Raw genomic sequence first — 22,037 nt, forward strand, 5'->3', positions numbered from 1 at the left:
GGATGGCCGGGGTTCTTCAACTAGCTGTCCTTTTCCTTTGTCAGTTGAAAGAGTGTGAAGAAGATCCATTCCTGATTTTGTTGATTGCACTGGTTCCCTTAATATTATACCTTAGATCTGGCCCTAGGCAAGATGGTAGGGTGATTTACAAAGGTTAATGGGGCTTTAACCTTAGCTGTTGTAAGGCTCGAGATTAATAGTTCTCATCGACATAATACTCGGAATATATATGAGTATGTATATATATATAATGAGGAGTGTTTAGTGAGATGAGAATAAGAAATACATGGACAAGAGGAGAAAACCTTAAAAATTTGGACAGAACAGTTGGCGCATATGCGCGGAAAGAGTGGCGCATATGCGCGACATCTACAGTAGCATTGGCGCATATGCGCGGAAAGAAGCGGCGCATATGCGCGACACCTCCAGTGACAATGGCGCATATGCGCGAGAAAAGTGGCGCATATGCGCGAAGTGTTAAATTCTGCATGGCCGAGACCAGTAGGTCTCGCGCATATGCGCGGGTGATGTCGCGCATATGCGCGAGACGTGTACATCAAAGAACAAGCCATTTGTCCTAAACCATGCAAGATATATATAGAGTTGTCTCTATTCCTTGCCATTTCAGAAGCCAAACCGAGAGAGAGAGAGATTCAAGGGAGAAGAAAGGTTTTTTCAATTCAAAGTTAATTAGTGCAAGATTTTCTTATCCAAACTAAAATCTAAGTATAGATTTGGACTCCTCTCACTCCAAGCTACAAGGTGATGTAAGTATTGTTCACTTTCAACATGATTTGAGATATTGTTGTTAGGAGAATTAAGATTTGAACTCTAGGATATGTTCTTGCGAGTATGAAGATAATATATTCGTAACCGGATCGAAGAACGGAGGTCATATGCAATTGTTACAATTTTTATAGCATGTTTAGAACTAAATATGCAGATTTTGGGTACTATGACATGTTTTGGGATGAATATTGTATTGGATTATGATTGAGAATAAGATAGTGTTGATATCTGTTGAGAATTTGATTGACCGGTATCGGGAATTACATCGTTATGCCGTCAGATTGTTTTGAGATCACGTAGTGACTTGGATATGTGTTGATTAGATTAGGAATTGATAGAGTTTATATCAACATTTCCATTTCAGATTCGTATTGGCGATCGTGACAGCGATTCTACGACGAAAGGTATAGTACATTTTTTGTTTGGGGATTCACGACTCAAATGAGATCACATTTGAGTTTCCCAACCAAAATCACATACTTGTTTTATTGTTCATACCTTGATATGATTATGATTGTTATAGATTGGTTTATAGAACTTGTATGCCGATCTTGCTATGCTTTGTTTACAGATCATGTAGCATTGCATTATGCTTGTTTACAGATTTTGTATTCATGCAATAAGATAGGGCAGTCTGGAGATCAGGCAAACTACTAGATGTTCGGCGATATCTCAGCTTAGGGGAAGATCACCGCCCCTTTGTAGACGTGGATACAGATCAGGCCGAAGTCTAGGAATAAGACGTACAACACCTCGATTGGTAGGGTAGGTGACAGCCAGTGACGTCTTATTCACAACGGGATCCCTAGAGTTCTAGTCGAGTCGAGTCTAGACATGATTAGATTCACATTGCATGATTTTATATGAATGACATTCATATCAGCATGTTTCATGTTTAGATTGTTTATATGCATGTTACATGTTTATACTGGGATTTGTTCTCACCGGTTTTCCGGCTGTTGTTATGTCTGTATGTGTGCATAGGCAGGATCTGGGTCACGACAGAGATGAGCGATGGACATAGCGTGGTGATCTCGGGCATAGCAGAAGAACTAGTAGTTGTACTTTTGGCATGTACTGTATTTAATTACTAGTTGTCGAATATGGTTTGGAACCAGACATATTTGTATCTTATGTTTGTATATTATGTGGTTGAATGACATAGAGACTTCTTATGTTAGCTTTCATTTGAGTTAATGTAAAAGCAAAAAAAAATTTGACCCACTTTTTATATTCATGATCCGTTTTAATCCCAAAGAAAAGAATTAGAGCCCGAGTCCCCACAGCTGTTATCTTGGCTTTGGTAACTGGTTCATCAGGTGAGAGTATCTGCAAAGGTATGGCTTGAATGAGTTGTTGACCAGCTGATTGGATAACTTCCATTGTTGTTGTTGTTTTGGTTCTTTTAGTCCTTGGTCTTTTGACAAGCCTAGGTGAAGGAGTTTTCTCTGCGTCTGATTCACTGAGAATCAGTTTCCTTTTTGCTGTTTTTACCTTCTTGACTGGTGATGGCTCAACTTCCAGTTTGGTTTTTGATTGCAAGATGTTTTTGGCAGTAAAGACTTTGAATTTTGATGATATTTCAGCATTTTCAGCTACTAAACCCTTCAGCTTTAACAGATAACTGATTTGGATAGCAAAGCCACATGATTGTTTGGATGACTTGAGCATATTCTTCAAGATGTTAAACAGAATATATCTCCAATTTGCTTTTTTTTCACTCATGATTATGGTCATTACCTGGAATTTTTCGAGTGTAAGAGCAGCATAAGAACCGGCTTTTGCTAATATTCTCTTTGCTACGATATCAGCTAGAAACTGAATTTCTGGTTTCAGTTCCTTCTTTGGATCGGAAACCTTGATTTTTCGTCCATCAGCAGATAATCGAGACTGCATTTCTTCAATGTCCTGAGTTTTTACTTCAGAAAAATTTACATAACCATCAGTTGGTAAAGAAAATATTTCTCCGAAAGATTCCTCAGAAAGACGTAGCAACTGATCATTGATAGTCACAGATATAGTGTCATTATTAGTGATAAATCATTTCCTGTAGAATTCATTGACCTCTTTGAGATATATCTTCTGGGAAGATTGTCCTAAGAACATCCTGAGACCTGCCGACTCAAGCTTTAGAAATACATTCTTAACATCTGCTTCTTGAATCGATAGAGCCGAGTTAAAATCGATTACCATGGCATTCAATATGTGAGCAGGAGTTTGAGTCGCCATTGAAAGCTGAATGATTTCCTGTAGAAACGAAAAATATATATTTCCTTTGAAAAGTGAGGATAATCGTGATTGTAATGAAGACGAACTGATTCAAAGCGGGTAAAGTACTTTTGTTTGTGACTGTTTGAATTATCGGACACGTGTCAGTCCAGGAAAAGTTTGAGTAAAAAAAATGTGTGTACATGTGCTGTAAGCGTGTGTACAATTTTGAGCGGTTAAAAATATGTCCACGTTATAAACTGAAATTCATCATGATTTGGCAGACAGTCACGTCATTTGATTTGGAATATGATAGGTTTAATTAGTTAACTTATATGAGAAGATTAGTGGAATTATCAACTGAACGATCAGTTAGTGAGGCTGAGTCCTTTCAGTTGAGAATACACTAACAACTGTCTTCTCAGTTAACCTCTTAAACCACTATTCCCCCTAAATAGATGCGTTAGAGAAAATATAATAAATTTGATTAAATAAGATAATCATGAGGCTTAGTAGAGTAATCGTCACTTAAGAAAGTGTCCTTTCATTTTCCCGACTTGGCCTATAAATAAAAATAGAGGAGTTAGTCACAAGTATCAGCAAAAAAATAATGGAAGGAGCAAGTAGTTCAAACGTGTCTCCACTTTCTCTTGAAGCTCAAAAGGCTGCTATAGAGGACAAGGTTTTTTATGCCAGTCTTCCCTATTGGGAAGAATTACAGGAATGGAGCTTCTGTACAACTCTGGGAGGGTTACCACCTTCAGGCGGATGGCCCAGCTGAGAGAAGTGCGAAGGCACTTAAACATTTCTGTAGAGGTGGATGCTTTCAAAGAGGGCCATCTCTATGAGCTGATGCTTCGCAAGGAGCTGGAGATTCTTAATGGCATCGCTTCTTCGCACAGCTTCTGCAAGACTTCTTCCTCAGCTCTGGCTGTTTGGATGAGGATGTGGATAGTTAGTGTAGAAGAAACTTATGAAAATGTAGTTCTCTCCAAAATTTAAGGATAAATAAAATGTTTATTTTGATAATGCGTCGTTTTTCTTTGTTTCTGCACCCAATGATCTGTATTAGATTTAAACACATGGAGTAATGACACACTAAGAAACATCAGTTGTGATAAGTAAACAAATTAACTGTTGAGAAACTAATTATCATAAGTTGATGATAAACTGATACTATTTAAACAGCTGTTAATAACAATCAAACTGGTGTCAGTTGATAATGAACAACTAATAACTTAAAAGTCCTCGGTATATGTCAAAGACTCTTTAATTGACTTGCGACTCTTCAGCTTCTCCATCGTCATTTTCCTATAAATAGGATGATAGTGATAAAAGATGTGTTTTAATATCAGTTCAAAAGTATTTCAATATGTCCGATTCTGATGCATGCAGCAACACTCATGTCCATGTGACTGAGCAGTCAACCCCTCGTTTAATAAATATCAAAAGAAAGATGGAGATATATGTCCTGCAGAAAGTGTTGTCAACATGGGAGAAGATTCATGAATTGAAGAGGATTAGTGACAGTGATGTTATTCCTACTCGTGCTCAGGAGGCAAGAGCATTGAAGTATCTTGAACGTTTTGAAGTTAGGCATGTTAGAGATTTGGTGGAGGACAACTGTCTTTTGGAGGCATTTCTGTGGAAAGAGTGGCATGTTGTTGATAAGATTTCGAAATCTAGGGAATTTGCTAGAGTTCGAATTTATGAGTTAAATGATTGGGTTAGAGCATGGCTAGATTCAGTTGATGCCATGATATCTTCTGTAAAATGGGAACGTTGGTATTCATAATAAAGTGTTATTTTCTATTTGTTGTGTTCTTATTTTCTGTATATGATTCTGTTAGTATAACAATATTACTAAAAATTTCTAAGATAAATCGATTAAACCAAGAATATTTCGAAAATAAGAAAACTTAGCCTCAGGTAATGGTTTTGTGAAGATGTCAGCTGCTTGCTGTTCTGTTGAGATATATTCTAGCCGAATATCCTTTTTTAATACATGATCCCTGATGAAGTGATGCCTGACATCTATATTTTTGGTCCTTGAGTGAAGAACTCGATTGTAGGTGATGGCAATTGTGCTGGTATTATAACAAAATATGGGCGATTCTGTTGATTTTACTCCATAATCCTTCAGTTGTTGCTGAATCCAGATCAGTTGTGCACAACAGCTACCAGCAGCAAGATATTCTGCTTCTGTTGTTTAGGTAGCTATGGATGTCTGCTTCTTGCTGAACCAAGAGATCAGTCTATCTCCTAAGAATTGACAAGATCCACTTGTACTTTTACGATCAAGCTTACATCCTGCATAATCTGCATCTGAGTATCCAACTAAATTGAAGGTGGAGTCTTTGGAATACCATAGTCCAACATTTTGTGTATCCTTAAGATATCTCAGAATTCTTTTGGCAGCTGAGAAATGTGATTGCTTAGGGTTTGCTTGAAATCTGGCACACATACATACAACAAAAACAATATCAGGGCGACTGGTTATTAGGTATAGCAGTGAACCTATTAACCCTCTGTATAATGTCGCCTCTACTGATATTCCCCCTTCGTCAGTATCTAATTTAACTGATGAGCTCATGGGAGTTGTTGCGGCTGAACATGATTCCATACCAAATTTCTTTAGCAACTCCTTCGTATATTTTGTTTGACTAATGAATATACCAGTTTCCAGTTGCTTCACTTGCAGCCCAAGAAAGAATGTCAGTTCACCCATCATACTCATTTCAAACTTATCTTGCATTAACTTAGCAAACTTTTCACACAATTTGGGGTTAGTTGACCCAAAAATTATATCATCAACATAAATCTGAACTAATAAGATATGATTATTTTTAGTAAATTTGAACAAGGTCTTATCAACTGATCCAACTGAAATGTCATGATCAGTTAGGAATTTTGAAAGAGTTTCGTACCAAGCCCTGGAGCTTGTTTAAGACCATATAATGCTTTGTTCCAATAGTACACATGATCAGGAAGTTTGTGGTTTACAAAACCTGGAGGTTGTTCGACATATACTTCTTCTTGTAACTGACCGTTTAGGAATGCACTTTTCACATCCATCTGATAAACTTTGAAGTTTTTGTGAGAAGCATAAGCAAGAAATATTCTGATTGCTTCCAATCTTGCAACTGGAGCATACGTCTCATCGTAGTCAATTCCTTCTTCTTGCCTATATCCTTGTTATAAGGCCTGAGAATTGAGTTTGATACTTTGTATGGATATATATATAAAGTATGAATAAGGAAGGCAACAACAGAAGTGGAGAAACGATATTGCAAAAGAAACAGCACCGCACCCGCGGTGCCAGACATCACCGCACCCGCGGTGCATGGACAGTAAGTTGGCAAGAAATTCCGTAGCATCACCGCACCCGCAGTGCTAGCAGGAGCGCACCCGCGGTGCTCGAATCCAGAAAAATAAAGATAATGCCGAAGCATGAGAGCACCCGCGCTCTTGGGGACACCGCACCCGCGGTCATGCGTGTTGCATGAAAAATGATGCCACGTTTCAGAATGTGCATGCAGTATATATATGTTCGAATGACGCGTCTTTCCCTCAGAAAACTCAGAATAAGGCCGAAGATTTTGATAGAAAATCCTTACGCCTTTTGGATTGGCGATTGTGAGAAATCCGTCTATCAGAATTCAAATCGGACTTCAGTTCTGAGTTCCTCGTGACACGAGCTACATAAGGACGTAAGTTTTGTTACGTTTTGAGATGTTTTGAGAATATGATGTTGCTAGAATTGCATGTGATTCAGATATAGCATTTCTACTACCGTAGACATTGTAGAATTGAAGTCAGATTAAAGAACAGACTGTTTATGAAATTGTTATGATTTTTGAAAGATATTGACTAAGATTCTATATCAGAATTATGTTAGTATTCAGATTATGAATTGTATTGACACAGATTATGAGTTCTAGAATTATATTTGTGATGTTCAGATTGACGGGGTTATTCAGATTGTATTGTTATGCCGTCGAAACATCAGTTGATTTAGATTGATCAGATTCAGATACGATTTCGATTAGATTGTGATATTATTGATATGACTCAGATTGTATCTTGTTCAGACATTGATCAGATTGTATACTGAATTGAGTATTGATCAGAACAGATTGTATATTGAGTTATTCATTGATACTATGTATTCGATATTGTCTTTTCAGATTGGATATGGACAAATTTGAATACCGGTCATCGTCTTCGTCAGACAGAGAAGACAAAGGTATAATTCATGTGATATTGGGGAAGACACAACTCAAATAAGATCCTATTTGAGTTTCCCAATAAAATCACATACTAGATTATTGTTATATTCTGATATGAATATGCTTTGTTTATATGCTGATATGCTACTGCTCTGTTTATAGATTTATATGCATTGCATTTCATATAGGAGAGTCTTGACAGACAGTCATACCTCTAGATGTTCGGTGTATCTCAGCTTAGGAGCAGCTCTGACTCCTATTGCAGTCGTCGATACAGCTCAGACCGAAGTCTAGGAATAAGACGTACAGTCACCCCGAGTGGGAGGGTAGGTGACAGCCAGTGACGTCTTATTCACATCGGGATCCCTAGAGTCAGCATGGAGTCGAGTCTAGACATGATTTGACTAGAACTGCATGTGTTTATGAATGTGGTTTCATAGACTATGAAACCCATGTTTATTGCTTTCAGTTATGATAACATGTTATATGATTTGATTTTGATTGCATGTTTATCTGAATTGAATTGCATGCTTATTTTGATTTGATTTCATAAATCAAATAGATTATGAAATCTATTATCTTTGAATATGTTTATGATAGCATGTTTTACGATTTAGATTGTTTCTATACATGCTTACCATATTTTATACTGGGATTTATTCTCACCGGAGTTATCCGGCTGTTGTCTTGTTTTGTATGTGTGCATGACAACAGGTGGGGCTGGATCGGGGTCAAGATGATGAGGAGAGAAGAAGAGTTAGCGTGGTGATTCCGGACTTACTGTAGATTTGGTTTATTACTTGAACTTAGTAACTGAACCTTAGACTTAGATTGTACAGTATTGTACTTTTATACTGAAATGTATTTTATACTGAGATGTATATTATTTAGATTCCATTACCTTCCGCATTTACATTTTAAAAAGAAAAATTTTTAGACCCCGTTTATCAGAACTGATAATTAAATCCCAAAAGAAGATTAAGAAGATGATTAGCGTCCGGGTCCCCACACTTGTGCTACTAGTCTAGCTTTGTTGCGTATAACTGAGCCATCCTCATTTAGCTTATTCCTGTACACCCATTTTGTACCTATAATGGTTTTTGAAGTTGGTCTTGGAATTCAGTTCCAGACGTTATTGTGAGTGAACTGATTCAGCTCTTCTTGCATAGCATTTACCCAGTTAGGATCAGCAAGAGCTTCATCAGTTTTCTTTGGTTCCAGTTGTGAGACGAAGGCTGAGTGAATAAATAAATTTAACATTTGATTGCGAGTTCTTACAGGATCAGATGGATTTCCTATTACTAGATGAGGTGGATGTGAGTTTCTCCATCTGTATTCTGTATTTGTTGCATCAGCAACTTCTTCAGTTGGCATCTGAGTGCAATTTTTTCTGCTTCAGTTAATGTCTCAACAGCTGGTATTTGAATGTTATCAGTTTCCTTTAATAACTGATTGTTGTCATTGGCTTCCTGCTCATTTAATTGATCTAAAATCTCTGGTTCTGGTGTTTGGAAGATGTCTTGATTGTTATGACTTTCATCTTTATCATCATCGTCCAAACTTATATCTGTCAATCGATCAGCTAGCTCAACTTGATCAGTTGGCTTATCAGTTAGTACAGTTTCATCAAAATTAACATGCGCAGATTCTTCAACATTTAAAGTTTTCTTATTAAAGACTCTATAAGCTATACTAACTGATGAATATCCAAGGAAAATTCCTTCTGCAGATTTGGCATCAAATGCCTTTAAGTAATTTTTACCATTATCATGAATAAAACATCTACAGCCAAATATTTTGAAATAGGTGATTATACTTTTTCTTCCATGCCAGATCTCATATGGTGTTTTCATATGATTCTTATTAATCATCGATCTGTTCTGAGTATAACACGCATTGTTTACTGCCTCAGCCCAAAATCTTTGAGAAATCCCAGAATCAGCAAGCATTGTTCTAGCAGCTTCTTTTAGGGTCCGATTTCTTCTCTCAGCTACACCGTTTTGCTGAGGAGTTCTTGCTGCTGAGAGCTCATGCTTGATTCCAGTATTTTCTATAAAACTTGAAAGTGTTTGATTGATGAATTCAGTTCCTCGATCAGATTTGATTCGATCAATCCCAACTGATTTTTCATTTAAAAGTCTTTTGAAGAGTTTAATCAGTTGTGCAGCCGTATGGTCTTTGGATTTTAGAAATATAACCTAAGTAAATCTTGAAAAATCATTTACGACCACCAGGGTGTATTTCATTCCCCCTAAGCTCATGACTGGAATTGGACCGAAGAGATCCATTTGCAATAGTTCTAAGCATCGGGATGAAGATTTACAGCCCTTGTTTTTTAAAGAAGATCGTACTTGTTTTCCATACTGACACGCTGAGCAAAGTTTTTCTTTTGAAAAATTTATTTTGGGCAAACCAGTTACAAGTTCATGTTTACTCAGATAAGCAATAGATTTTGTCGAATTATTAAAAGATATGAGAGATATACGTAATATTTAGTTTCTTTTCTTATTAAGATTAGGATCCTAGATTTGATTTTATTCTGTTTCTGATTTTATTCTGTTTCCTAGTTTGAGGATTTGATTCTGTTTTATTTCCTAGTTTAAGGATATTTCCTAATCTCTACTACTTGAATTTATACTCTGTTTGACATTAATAAAATTCAAGAATTCAGTTTATCAAATTCTTCATGGTATCAGAGCGACCATGGTAAAACACAGTCTCGCCACAGGAACCTCTTCGGAGGAAAAATTCGATATCTTTGAATCGAATCCCAACCCTTCCAATAACTCTCTCCTTATCACTCCTCACCGCCTTACAGGTCCGAACTACTTGCAATGGTCCCAATCCGTAAGAATGTTCATCTGTGGACGCGGCAAAGAAGAGTACCTCACCGGAGAAATTGAAGCCCCAGCAAAGACTGATGTCGGCTATAAGAAGTGGAAGACGGAGAATCACTTGATCATGTCATGGCTCATCAATTCCATGAGTTTGGAAGTAGGTGAGAATTTCCTTCTCTACGAGACTGCTAAAGATGTTTAGGAGGCAGTCCGTGAGACGTATTCAAGTTCCGATAACACCTCGGAACTCTCGGCTATTGAATCAGCCCTCCACGACCTCCGGCAGAGAGAACTCAGTGTCACCCAGTACTATAATGCCCTCACCAAACAATGGCAGCAACTTGATGTCTTTGAAATCCACGCTTGGAAGTGTCCGAAAGATGGTCAGCGCTATCGCAAGATTGTGGAGCAGAAGCGCACCTTCAAGTTTCTACTCGGTCTCAACAAAGAACTAGATGATGTTCGAGGCAGAGTAACGAGTGCCAAGCCATTCTTGGGTCTTCGAGAAGCTTTTGCTGAGATTCGCCGAGAAGAAAGCCGTAAGAAGGTCATGATGGCCCAACCTCCTACCTCGGTTGATGGTTCTGCCCTCCTCGGGTCTTCACTCGGTGCTACTGGAGCAACTCAACAAGAGAGGCGTAAGTCACGGCCAACATGTGAGCATTGTTCCAAACCAGGGCACACGAAGAACACTTGCTGGCTTCTCCATGGCAAACCTTCTGATTGGAAATCCTCCCGTCCTCCGACTGCCAAGCCCAACCGCGGCCTCTCAGTTCAGCCCTCAGGCGACCAGGCCAACGACAGTCCGTTCTCTCCGCAGCAGATTGAAGCACTGCAACAAATCATGTCTGCAACCTTAGCGCAACATGCTACTGGATTTAAATCCACCAGCCTTCACGCTACCAAAGGTACAGAATTTCTTGCTCTAATTTCCGCTCAGCAGTTCTCGTGCTCTTGGATTGTCGACTCGGGTGCCTCCGACCATATGACCGGCAACCGAAATCTCTTTACAACATACCAACCCAATACCGACTCTCTCCATGTTCGGATTGCGGATGGCACTAAGACCCGGATTGCTGGTTTCGAATCTGTACAGATTTCCTCCGACCTTACCCTTAAATATGTGCTGCATGTTCCTTCTTTGGATTGCAATTTATTGTCCATTAGTAAATTGACAACCGATGAAAAGTGCTCGGCTAATTTTTCCAATAATGTGTGTTTTTTCCAAGAGTTGGGATCGATGAAGACGATTGGCAGTGCAAGGATGTGCTCAGGCCTCTATCTCCTCAATACAAGTCTATCCAGCCTCGAGTCTCACTCTCATTCCTGTTCAAATTCTAGTTTTGGTTTTCATATAGAGTCTGGAAGTGATGTTATGCGCTTACACCTTCAGTTAGGTCATCCAAGTTTCTTTTATCTTGAAAAATTGTATCCGAATTTAATCGTTAATAAAAAGTCGAGGTTTTTTCATTGTGATATCTGTCAACTTGCAAAACACACTCGGGTCTCATATAATCCTATCCCATACAAACCTTCTCAACCATTTTCACTCATCCACAGTGACATTTGGGGCGCATCTCGGATACCCAATATAAATGGAGCCCGGTGGTTCGTCACCTTCATCGACGATCATACCCGCCTTACATGGGTCTTTCTTATGAAGGACAAATCTGATCTCGCCCATATATTTCCAGCCTTCAACACCATGATCCAAACACAATTCAATACTCGTATCCGGGTTCTCAAGTCTGATAATGCCCGTGACTACTTCAACACCACCTTAGGATCCTATTTCACCAAGCAGGGCATTCTCCAAATCAGCTCTTGCGTTGACACACCGCAACAAAACGGGATTGCCGAAAGAAAAAACCGTCACCTTTTAGAGGTCGCACGTTCCTTTCTATTCTCCATGAATGTGCCGAAATACCTGTGGGGAGAGGCTGTTTTGACCGCTGCCTATCTTATCAATCGGCTCCCGTCCCGGGTCTTGCGGTATGTCACCCCTTTTCAAACCCTATCGTCCAGTTTCCCACATATTAATGCATTATCATCTCATCTCCCACCAAAAATATTTGGTTGCACAGCTTTCGTTCACATCTACCCTCATTCCCGTAGTAAACTTGATCCTCGGGCTACCAAGTGTGTATTCATCGGGTACTCCTCTAACAAAAAGGGATACAAATGTTACTGCCCCGTCTCTCGGAAAACATTCACATCTATGGATGTTAACTTTTTTGAAGATACTCCTTATTATACCAAAACTGTCCTTTAGGGGGAGAAACAACCTACAATCGAAGTCCCGTTTTGTAAAATCCTTCTTGATCTCGAACCACCCGAGTCAACTACACCTACTGTCCCACCGAACCCGAACCCACCAGCTACCGAAACCCATGTTAGTCCACCCACCTCGCCAAACATCCAAGTCTATACGCGAGGTCAGTGGCGACGAGGTCAGGGGGAGTGTGAAGCTCCAGCACATCCTACACTTGCCGCTGAAGACACCACTACACCGATCCCAATTCCGGAGACAACTACACTAAGCACTACGACTCCAGCCCCTCAGAATCAAAATCTGGAAGACTTGCCTATAGCTCTATGGAAAGGTACTCGTACATGCACTAACCATCCGATTGATAGGTGGGTCTCCTACGGACGTTTCTCCCAGTCCTACCGAGCATATGTCACGAAGCTGGATAATATCTACATTCCGAATACCATACAAGAAGCACTTCTGCATCCGGGTTGGGCTGAAGCAGTGAAATCCGAACTCACGTCTCTAGAAAAGAATGGTACGTGGTCGATTACCGAATTGCCATCGGGTAAAAGAGCGGTGAGTTGTAAATGGATTTTTACGGTGAAGTTTAACGCTGATGGGAGTGTTGAGAGATTGAAAGCTCGATTAGTGGCTCGTGGGTTTACTCAGTCTTATGGGATCGATTATGAAGAGACATTTGCGCCGGTTGCGAAACTCAATACTGTCCGGATCCTCCTCTCCTTAGCAGCGAATCTCGACTGGAAATTGCAGCAATTGGACATTAAGAATGCATTTCTTAATGGGGACCTAGAGGAAGGAGTGTATATGGAAGTTCCTGACGGTTTAGTGGTTCCGAATGAACCAGGGAATCAAGTGTGCAGACTGCATAAGTCCATCTACGGTCTTAAACAATCGCCGAGAGTGTGGTTTGGAAATTTTTCCACGGTGGTTAAAGACCAGGGGTTTGTCCAGTGCCAAACAGATCATACGCTCTTTGTTAAACATTCTCAAGATAATAGAATTGCCATTCTTATTGTGTATGTGGATGACATTATATTAACAGGAGATGACGAAGAGGAAATCAGTAGTATCAAGGCTACGTTGGCTCGAACGTTTGAGGTGAAGGATTTGGGACCTCTCCGTTACTTTCTAGGTATGGAAATTACCCGTTCAAAGAAGGGCATATCCGTTTCTTAGCGGAAACATGTACTCGATCTACTTAACGATACTGGGATGCTCGGTTGTAAACCTGCAAGCACACCAATGGTATCAACTCGAGAGGCCGAAGGTGTACCTGAAGGAGATCCCGTCGAGAAACAACGGTATCAACGGTTGGTGGGACGATTGATTTACCTGTCGCACACACGACCGGACATTGGATTCGCGGTTAGCTACGTAAGTCAGTTCATGCATAATCCGAAGCAATGCCACATGGATGCAGTCTACCGCATACTTCGGTATCTGAAGAAGTCTCCCGGAAAGGGGATTTTATTTCAGAAACATGATGATCGTAACATCGTTATGTTTTCAGATGCTGATTGGGCAGGAAGTCGTATTGACCGAAGATCTACTACGGGTTATTGTTCCTTCGTATGGGGAAATTTGGTGACATGGAGGAGCAAGAAGCAACCCGTTGTGTCAAGAAGCAGTGCTGAAGCTGAGTTTCGGGCGTTGTCCTTAGCCACGTGTGAAGGGATATGGATTAGAAGAATGATGGCCGAATTGAAGATGCCGTACCACGAGTCTGTGATCCTCAATTGCGATAATCAAGCTGCGATTAGTATTGCTAAAGACCCTGTTCATCATGACCGTACTAAACATGTCGAAATCGATCGTCACTTTATTGCCGAGAAGATTAAGAGTACCGAAGTATTACTGCAGTATACTCCAACTCGTGTACAACTTGCAGATATCTTGACCAAAGCTTTGATTGGTCCTAACTTTGATGAAATATGTAACAAGTTGGGAATGTATGACATTTACGTCCCAACTTGAGGGGGAGTGTCGAATTATTAAAAGATATGAGAGATATACGTAATATTTAGTTTCTTTTCTTATTAAGATTAGGATCCTGGATTTGATTTTATTCTGTTTCTGATTTTATTCTGTTTCCTAGTTTGAGGATTTGATTCTGTTTTATTTCCTAGTTTAAGGATATTTCCTAATCTCTACTCCTTGTATTTATACTCTGTTTGACATTAATAAAATTCAAGAATTCAGTTTATCAAATTCTTCAGATTTAAAGTTTAAATGATTTAATCTTTTATGCATAACCAGTTTTGAGATGAATTTGAAGCAATGAAGCAAACTGGTGCATGAGGCTGTTCATTCCAACTTACTTTATATGTGTTTCCACATCGTTTGCCAGTTAGTATGATTTCATCAGTTGATGTTTTAACTGAACATGAGTTTTTATCAAATTGTACCAAAAATCCATTGTCGCATAACTGACTTATACTAATCAAGTTATACTTTAGATTTTCTGCCAATAAAACATCTTTAATAGTAAAGTTACCATGGATAATCTTACCCTTACCCACGGTTTTACCTTTGGAATTATCTCCGAAACTGATGTTTGGACCACTATATATGGTCAGTTGAGATAACATACTTGCATCTCCTGTCATATGTCTTGAGCAACCACTGTCCAAATACCATATTGAATTTTTATCTGTACCTGTTACCTGCAAGCACATACATAATATGATTTGGTACCCATATCTATTTGGGTCCACGACTTATTAGTCCCTTTGGAATCCATACTTGGATTAGTCTAACAGTCTTTCCAGTAGCTGTGTTCCAAATTGTTTTTCTCGGCTTCTGTGTGTTAGGTGTGTGTTGTACAGATGACAAAGTATGAATTTTAGCTTGGTTCGACTGATTGTTTAGTCTGTATCTTTTTTGGACTGTTTTGCAGTTGTGATAATTTGAATAGTTATTTGAACGATTCCTTCCAAACCTTTTTGATGACTGACTTACTGAGTCAGTAGAGATTTTTGGACTGTAACCAACTCCATGTCTTTTGACCTTATACATATTCTCAATGGATTGTTCATTCATTTTGCTAGGCTCAAATTTTTCTTGATCTACTGTTGATCTGACAAATTGAATGTACTTTCCTTTGTTTACTGTCAACTGTGGTTGTGTATCTTTTGAAAATGTTTCTCCTTGATTACTGAACCCTAAACCGGTTTTGTCAGAAACTGATTTTTGTGAATTATGCATCTCATTCAATGCAGTAGACGACTTATTCCAAGATTGAATGAGTTCAGTCTGTTTTGAATTTTCAAGGATCAATTTCTGGATCAGTGACTGATCTTTCTTTCTCTCCGCTTTTAGCTCAGCAATTTCCCTTCTTAGACTCAACTCATCAACTGATTCATCAGATTTGGTTTTGTTGTCTATGTGATCATTTTGCTTTGATTTCATTTCCTCAAATGATGATGCAAGTTTCTGGTACTCATTTACCATATCATGCAATGTCAAAATGAGTTCTTCTCTTGTAAAGTCAATTGAACTAAAATCAAATACCTGTTGACTTGTAGATTCTGCTTCAGCATCATTTGTCATTAGACATTTGACTTCCTCTTCATCACTTGAGCTATATGAGCTTTCTGGTTCTGATTCGTCACTATCAGTTTCTGCCCATTTGGATTTGTTCTCTTCAGCTAATAGAACTTCGTATTTCTTTCTGTTGGTTTTCTTATCATCTCTGGGCCTTCTCTTATGCTCATATGGTTTCTTTCTTCTGTCAGTTGATCCTTGACTGTCCTTTTTAGGTTTAGGACAGTCTGCAATGTAATGACCTGTTTTGCCACAATTGTAGCAATCATTTGTTTCTTCTTTTGAATTATTTTTCTGGTATTGCTTCTGAAAGTTTCCTTGGTTCTTTCTCATGAACCTCCCGAACTTTTTGATGAATAATGACATTGCATCATTGCTTAATTGATCAGCAGATTTCTCAGCTGAACTGTTTGATTCAGTTCTGACAGCTGCTAAAGCAGCTGTAGTTGTAGGAGTAGATGGTTCTCCTTCTCTGTTCTGCAATTCAAATTCATAAGCTTTTAAGTCAGCAAACAGTTCATGAATTTTGATCTGGTTCAAGTCTTTCGATTCTCTCATAGCCATAGTTTTGACGTCCCATTCCTTTGGAAGACCTCTCATTACTTTTAATGCAACCTCTTTGTTAGTATGCACTTTTCCGAGTGCATTTAATTCATTTACAATACTGCTCACCCTTTCATCATACTCATTCATTGACTCTCCAACCTTCATTTTGATATTGTCAAATTTCTGGACAGCAACAGATAGTTTATTTTCTTTTGTTTGGTCATTTCCTTCATATAACTGAATCAACTTCTCCCAAATTTCTTTTGTTGTTTTTCACATCTTTATTTTGTTGAAGGTTGCTTCATCTAGTGTTTTGTATAGAGCATCTTTAGCCACATTGTCAAGATTGGCTTTTCTCTTGTCCTCAGTTGTCCACTCTTCTCTGGGCTTCTGAATGCTCTGTGGTGCCCCTTCAGTTATGGCTATTGCTGTGTTTGCTTTCAGAATCTTCATGGGTCCGTCTGTTATGACAAACCACATATCATCATCTTGTGCAGCTAAGTGAGCCTGCATTCTGATTTTCCTATCATCAAAATCTTCTCTTGAGAACATAGGAATTTTATTGAAAGAAGTCATGATAACAGATTTATAGATCAGAAGTATTCAAAAACAAGATTCAACTGCTCTGATACCACTTGATAGGATCAGTTCTCGTAATAAGAGTGTTTAAAAAGGGGGGGGGGGTTGAATAAACACTCACACTTAAAAATGTTCTTTAAGAATATTTGAGTTCAGTTTGGTGACAAACTGAATCTCGGAATCTTGTTGGTCAATAACAATCAGTTAAACTAGAATAGTTGCGGAAAGTAACTGATTGAAAGATAGAATACGAAACTGAAAGAAATATTCAAGAGTTGTTTCTGGATGTTCGGAGAATTTAATTACTCCTACGTCACCCCTTCTATCACAATGATAGGATATTCACTAAAAGACTTTGATCAAGTACAACACTTGTACAGACCCACTTCAGTTTGGACTTACAACTGCCGAAACTGAAACTCTTAGTTCTACACAATATTTTCAGTACGTAACTGATATTAGCACAATTGAGTCTAACAACTTTTAGAGAGTGCTAATAAGCTCAGATTGTAGCCTTCATTGCTACGAATAATTCAAATGAGAGTGAGCTGAGATTTTGACTGAGTAACAGCAAGCTTTAAGATTGAATGATCGTCTGTACTTTATCTGCTGTTCTTCAGTTATATTTTTACTTCTTTTTCAACGGTAACTTTGATATGCAATTGAATTATAGTATCCGTTGATTTCCACTTCATCATTCCTTGGGCAATGTTCTCTTCATTGATTGTGATACGGCGTCTTAATTGCAATAGCCGAAACACATTGTTCTATGTTGTAATGATTGAATTGCGAAGTTCTTGTAATCTGTTATGTCTCCTTTGTTCTTTCCCGAGACGTCTTCAGTTGAGAGACTGATCAGTTTCAATTTATCAGTTTACTTTATATCATTGTATCAACTTACTTCAGTTGCCGAATTTGCTTGTACGCATCAGTTGATTCATATTTTGTTAATCGATTGGTTTATGTTTTGTCAAACTCCAGAATCTAGTTTCCAACACTGAGATTTTTACATTGGTGAACACAGGGCGACCGAATAACTTTACTAACGCCCTGGACAGAGCCAAAGGAGCAGAAGCCGGTCTAATGAGACAGAAAGGGGCTTCATTTGTGCCTCCAGCACCGAGACCACAGACCACCTCCCAGACTTGAGGGTGGCAGCAGCAGTGGTGGGAAGAAAGAATTTTTGAAAGCCAAAAGAAAGCAATTTAAGAAATCTGGCAGTAGTTCTTCTAGCTCCGGTGGTTCCCAACAGAGCCAGAGTTACACTGGAGTTTATTGTAGGACTTGCGGAGGCGGACATGCCACTGAGCAATGCCAGGGAGTGACTGGTAGTTGTAATATTTGTAAACAGCCGGGACACTTTGCTAAAGTGTGTCCACAGAGAGGGTCTCAAAGATCCCAGGGAGCCGAGTCATCGGGATCAGCAGCATAGACTGAGAGACGATCAGCTGCTATTCATACATTCCAGCCAGCGCCAGCTCAGTCAAAGCAAAGGCCTGGATGAAGCCATACAGGTAGCCAGCCTCCTAGACAGCAGGCCAGAGTATTCTCTTTGACAGAGGAGCAGGCCCAGGAAGCACCAGATGACGTTGTGGCAGGTAACAGTTCTTTATGTGGTTACCCTGCTTATGTATTGATTGATACCGGTGCTTCACATACATTTATTTTTGAACGATTTGCATTAAGTCATGCATTGCCTATAGAGTCTTTAGCTACTGTAGTGTCTGTCTCTTCTCCTTTGGGGACAGGTTTGATATCCGTAAATTCTGTAAAACATTGTGTACTACAGTATGACAGGCATGAGATTGAATTAGATTGCATCGTACTTTGTTTGTCCAATTTTGATTGTATTATCGGTATTGATATGTTGACCAAGTACAGAGCGACTGTTGATTGTTTCAACAAGATTGTGAGATTCAGACCAGATATGGCTGAAGAGTGGAAATTTTACGGTAAGGGTTCTAGATCGAGAATTCCTTTAGTATCCGTATTATCTATGACTCGATTGTTCCAGAAAGGAGCAGAGAGGTTCCTTGTATATTCAGTGGATTTACTGAAGTCGAGTCCATCATTGGCTGACTTGCCAGTAGTGTGTGAGTTTGCTGACGTATTCCCAGATGAGATCCCGGGATTACCTCCAGTCAAAGGGATAGACTTCAGCATTGAATTGATGCCAGGTACAGTGCCAATTTCTAGAGCTCCGTACAGAATGGCACCAATTGAGTTGAAAGAATTGAAGAATCAGCTGGAAGACTTACTGGCCAAGGGGTACATCAGACCGAGTGTTTCTCCTTGGGGTGCTCGAGTAATGTTTGTAAGAAAGAAAGACGATTCGATGAGACTTTGTATCGATTACCGGCAACTGAACAAGGCAACGGTAAAGAATAAATATCCTTTGCCTCGTATTGATGATTTGTTTGACCAGTTGCAGAGTTCTTCGGTATATTCCAAAATCGATTTGAGATCTGGATATCATCAGCTGAGAGTCAGAGATTCTGATATCTCAAAGATAGCGTTCAGAACCAGGTATGGACACTATGAATTTATTGTCATGCCGTTTGGTTTGACGAATGCTCCAGCTGTATTTATGGGATTGGTGAACCGTGTATTACAGAAATATCTCGATGAATTTTTTATTATATTCATTGTTGATATTTTGGTTTATTCAAAGAATATGAGTGAGCATGCTGAGCATTTAAGAACTGTGTTGCGAATTTTGAGGACTGAGAAATTATATGCTAAGCTGTCGAAATGTGAGTATTTATGGGTCATATTATATCCGGAAATGGTATATCAGTTGATCCCAGTAAGGTTGAAGCCGTGATTTCTTGGCCAAGACCGACATCAATACCTAAAATTCGCAGTTTTATGGGTTTGGCAGGATATTACCGCCGTTTCATTAAAGATTTCTCAAGTATAGCTAAACCAATTACTCAGCTGACTCAGAAGAATGCTCTATTTGTTTGGTCTGAAGAATGTGAGACCAGTTTTTTCTGGAATTGAAAAAGAGATTGACCAGTGCTCCGGTATTGACTATCCCATCCGGTACTGGTGACTTTGTGGTTTATTGCGATGCTTCTCACTGAGGGTTGGGATGTGTTCTGATGCAGCGAGGGCATGTTATTGCTTATGCCTCAAGACAGCTTAAACCTTATGAGACACGTTATCCAATTCATGACCTTGAATTGGCAGCCATTGTCTTTGCATTAAAGATATGGCGACACTATCTTTACGGTGAGAAGTTTGAGATATATTCTGATCATAAGAGTTTGAAATATCTGTTTTCACAATCTGAATTGAACATGAGACAGTGGAGATGGCTTGATTTGCTTAAAGACTTTGATTGTGAAATCAAATACTAACCGGGAAAGTCTAATGCAGCAGCTGATGCACTGAGTCGAAAGGTATGTTCGTTATCCTTGTCGACGATCGGTATTTCAAATTTGATAGAAGACTGCTGTTTTTCTGGATTAGCATTTGAAACAGACTATAGACCGTTGAGACTCTATACGGTACAAGTGGAACCCGAGCTGATCTTAAGGATTAAGGCAGCTCAGAAAGTTGATCAGAATGTACAGAAATCAGTATCGATGGTCAGGACAGGGCATCGATCGGAGTATCAGGCACGTGATAACGTCTTGTATGTGAATAATCGTCTGGTTGTGCCAAATGTTTCACATTTGAAACGACAGATATTGTCAGAAGCGCATAACAGTCGATTCAGTATTCATCCTGGCGGCAGAAAGATGTACAACGATTTGAAAAGACAATATTGGTGGAAACAGATGAAGAATGATATTGCAGAGTTTGTTTCCAAATGTCTAAATTGCCAACAGGTGAAAGCAGAGAGAAAGAAACCAGGAGGATTATTACAGAGTTTGTCTATTCCTGAATGGAAATGGGATCACATTTCCATGGATTTTGTGATGCAGCTACCGCGTTCCTCCAGAGGTTGTGATGCAATTTGGGTCGTGATTGATCGATTGACCAAATCCTCATGTTTTATTCCGTACAAGATGACGTACAGATTTTACCAGATGGCAGAGATCTATGTAAGAGAAGTGGTCAGATTGCACGGAGTGCCAAAGCCAATTGTATCAGACCGTGATCCTCGATTTACTTCGCACTTCTGGCAGAGTTTGCAGCAAGCTCTCGGTACGAAGCTACATCTGAGTACCGTATATCATCCACAGACCGACGGACAGTCAGAGCGGACTACCAGATACTGAAAGATATGCTGAGAGCAGTAGTGCTTGATTTTAGCACTAATTGGCAAGATGCATTGCCACTTTGTGAGTTTTCGTACAACAACAGCTATCAGACGAGTATTGAGATGGCACTATTTGAATCGTTGTACGGAAAGAAGTGTCGATCCTCTCTCTATTGGGATGATATCTCCGAAGTTCCTGAGATTGGACCTGACATGATCAGAGATATGACAGAAAAAATGAAGCTGATTCAGAAGAGAATGAAGGCAACGCAAGACCGACAAGCCAAATATGCCAATGTTTGACGTAGACCGTTGGTATTTGAGGCAGGAGACCGAGTATTTTTAAAGATTTCACCTTTCAAAGGAGTTGTCAGATTTGGCAAAAAAGGGAAACTGTCTCCACGATACATTGGTCCTTATGAGATTCTCGAGAAGATAGGAGATCGTGCATATCGACTCGCTTTACCGTCTTCATTATCCGGGACACATGATGTCTTTCATGTATCGTTATTAAGGAAATACCTTCCTGATGCTTCACATGATATTCAGCCAGACAAGGCCGAACTGGATGAGACATTGAGCTATGTTGAAAAACCGATTCAGATTATTGATCGTAAAGAAAAACAGCTCAGAACGAAGACAATTCCACTTGTGAAAGTTCAATGGACTCGTCATGTCACTGCAGAAGCAACCTGGGAAACTGAATCAGATATGAGATAAGAGTTCCCATAGTTATTTCGATAATGTAAATTTCCTATACAGTTTCTGTATATACTCCTTATTGATACGATTAATTGCCCGTGATTTCGGGGACGAAATCG

The 22,037-nt window shown here is 39.3% G+C and overlaps 1 protein-coding gene across 1 annotated transcript; it reads left to right on the forward strand.

Annotated features, from left to right (window-relative positions):
• Window positions 1-13,580: 13,580 nt before the first annotated feature.
• On the forward strand, window positions 13,581-14,312 carry LOC140830078 (secreted RxLR effector protein 161-like). Its single transcript, XM_073193360.1, has one exon. It carries the CDS (start codon window positions 13,581-13,583, stop codon window positions 14,310-14,312), a length of 732 nt encoding a protein of 243 aa, XP_073049461.1.
• The last annotated feature ends 7,725 nt before the right edge of the window (window positions 14,313-22,037 follow it).

This window comes from Primulina eburnea, chromosome 4 (genome assembly GCF_022965805.1).
Source record: "Primulina eburnea isolate SZY01 chromosome 4, ASM2296580v1, whole genome shotgun sequence".
In the NCBI taxonomy this organism is placed as follows: Eukaryota; Viridiplantae; Streptophyta; class Magnoliopsida; order Lamiales; family Gesneriaceae; genus Primulina; species Primulina eburnea.

Bases quoted from the DNA above. Each gene is read 5' to 3' on its own strand.
- LOC140830078 (XM_073193360.1), top strand. From the start codon at position 13,581: ATGGTATCAACTCGAGAGGCCGAAGGTGTACCTGAAGGAGATCCCGTC.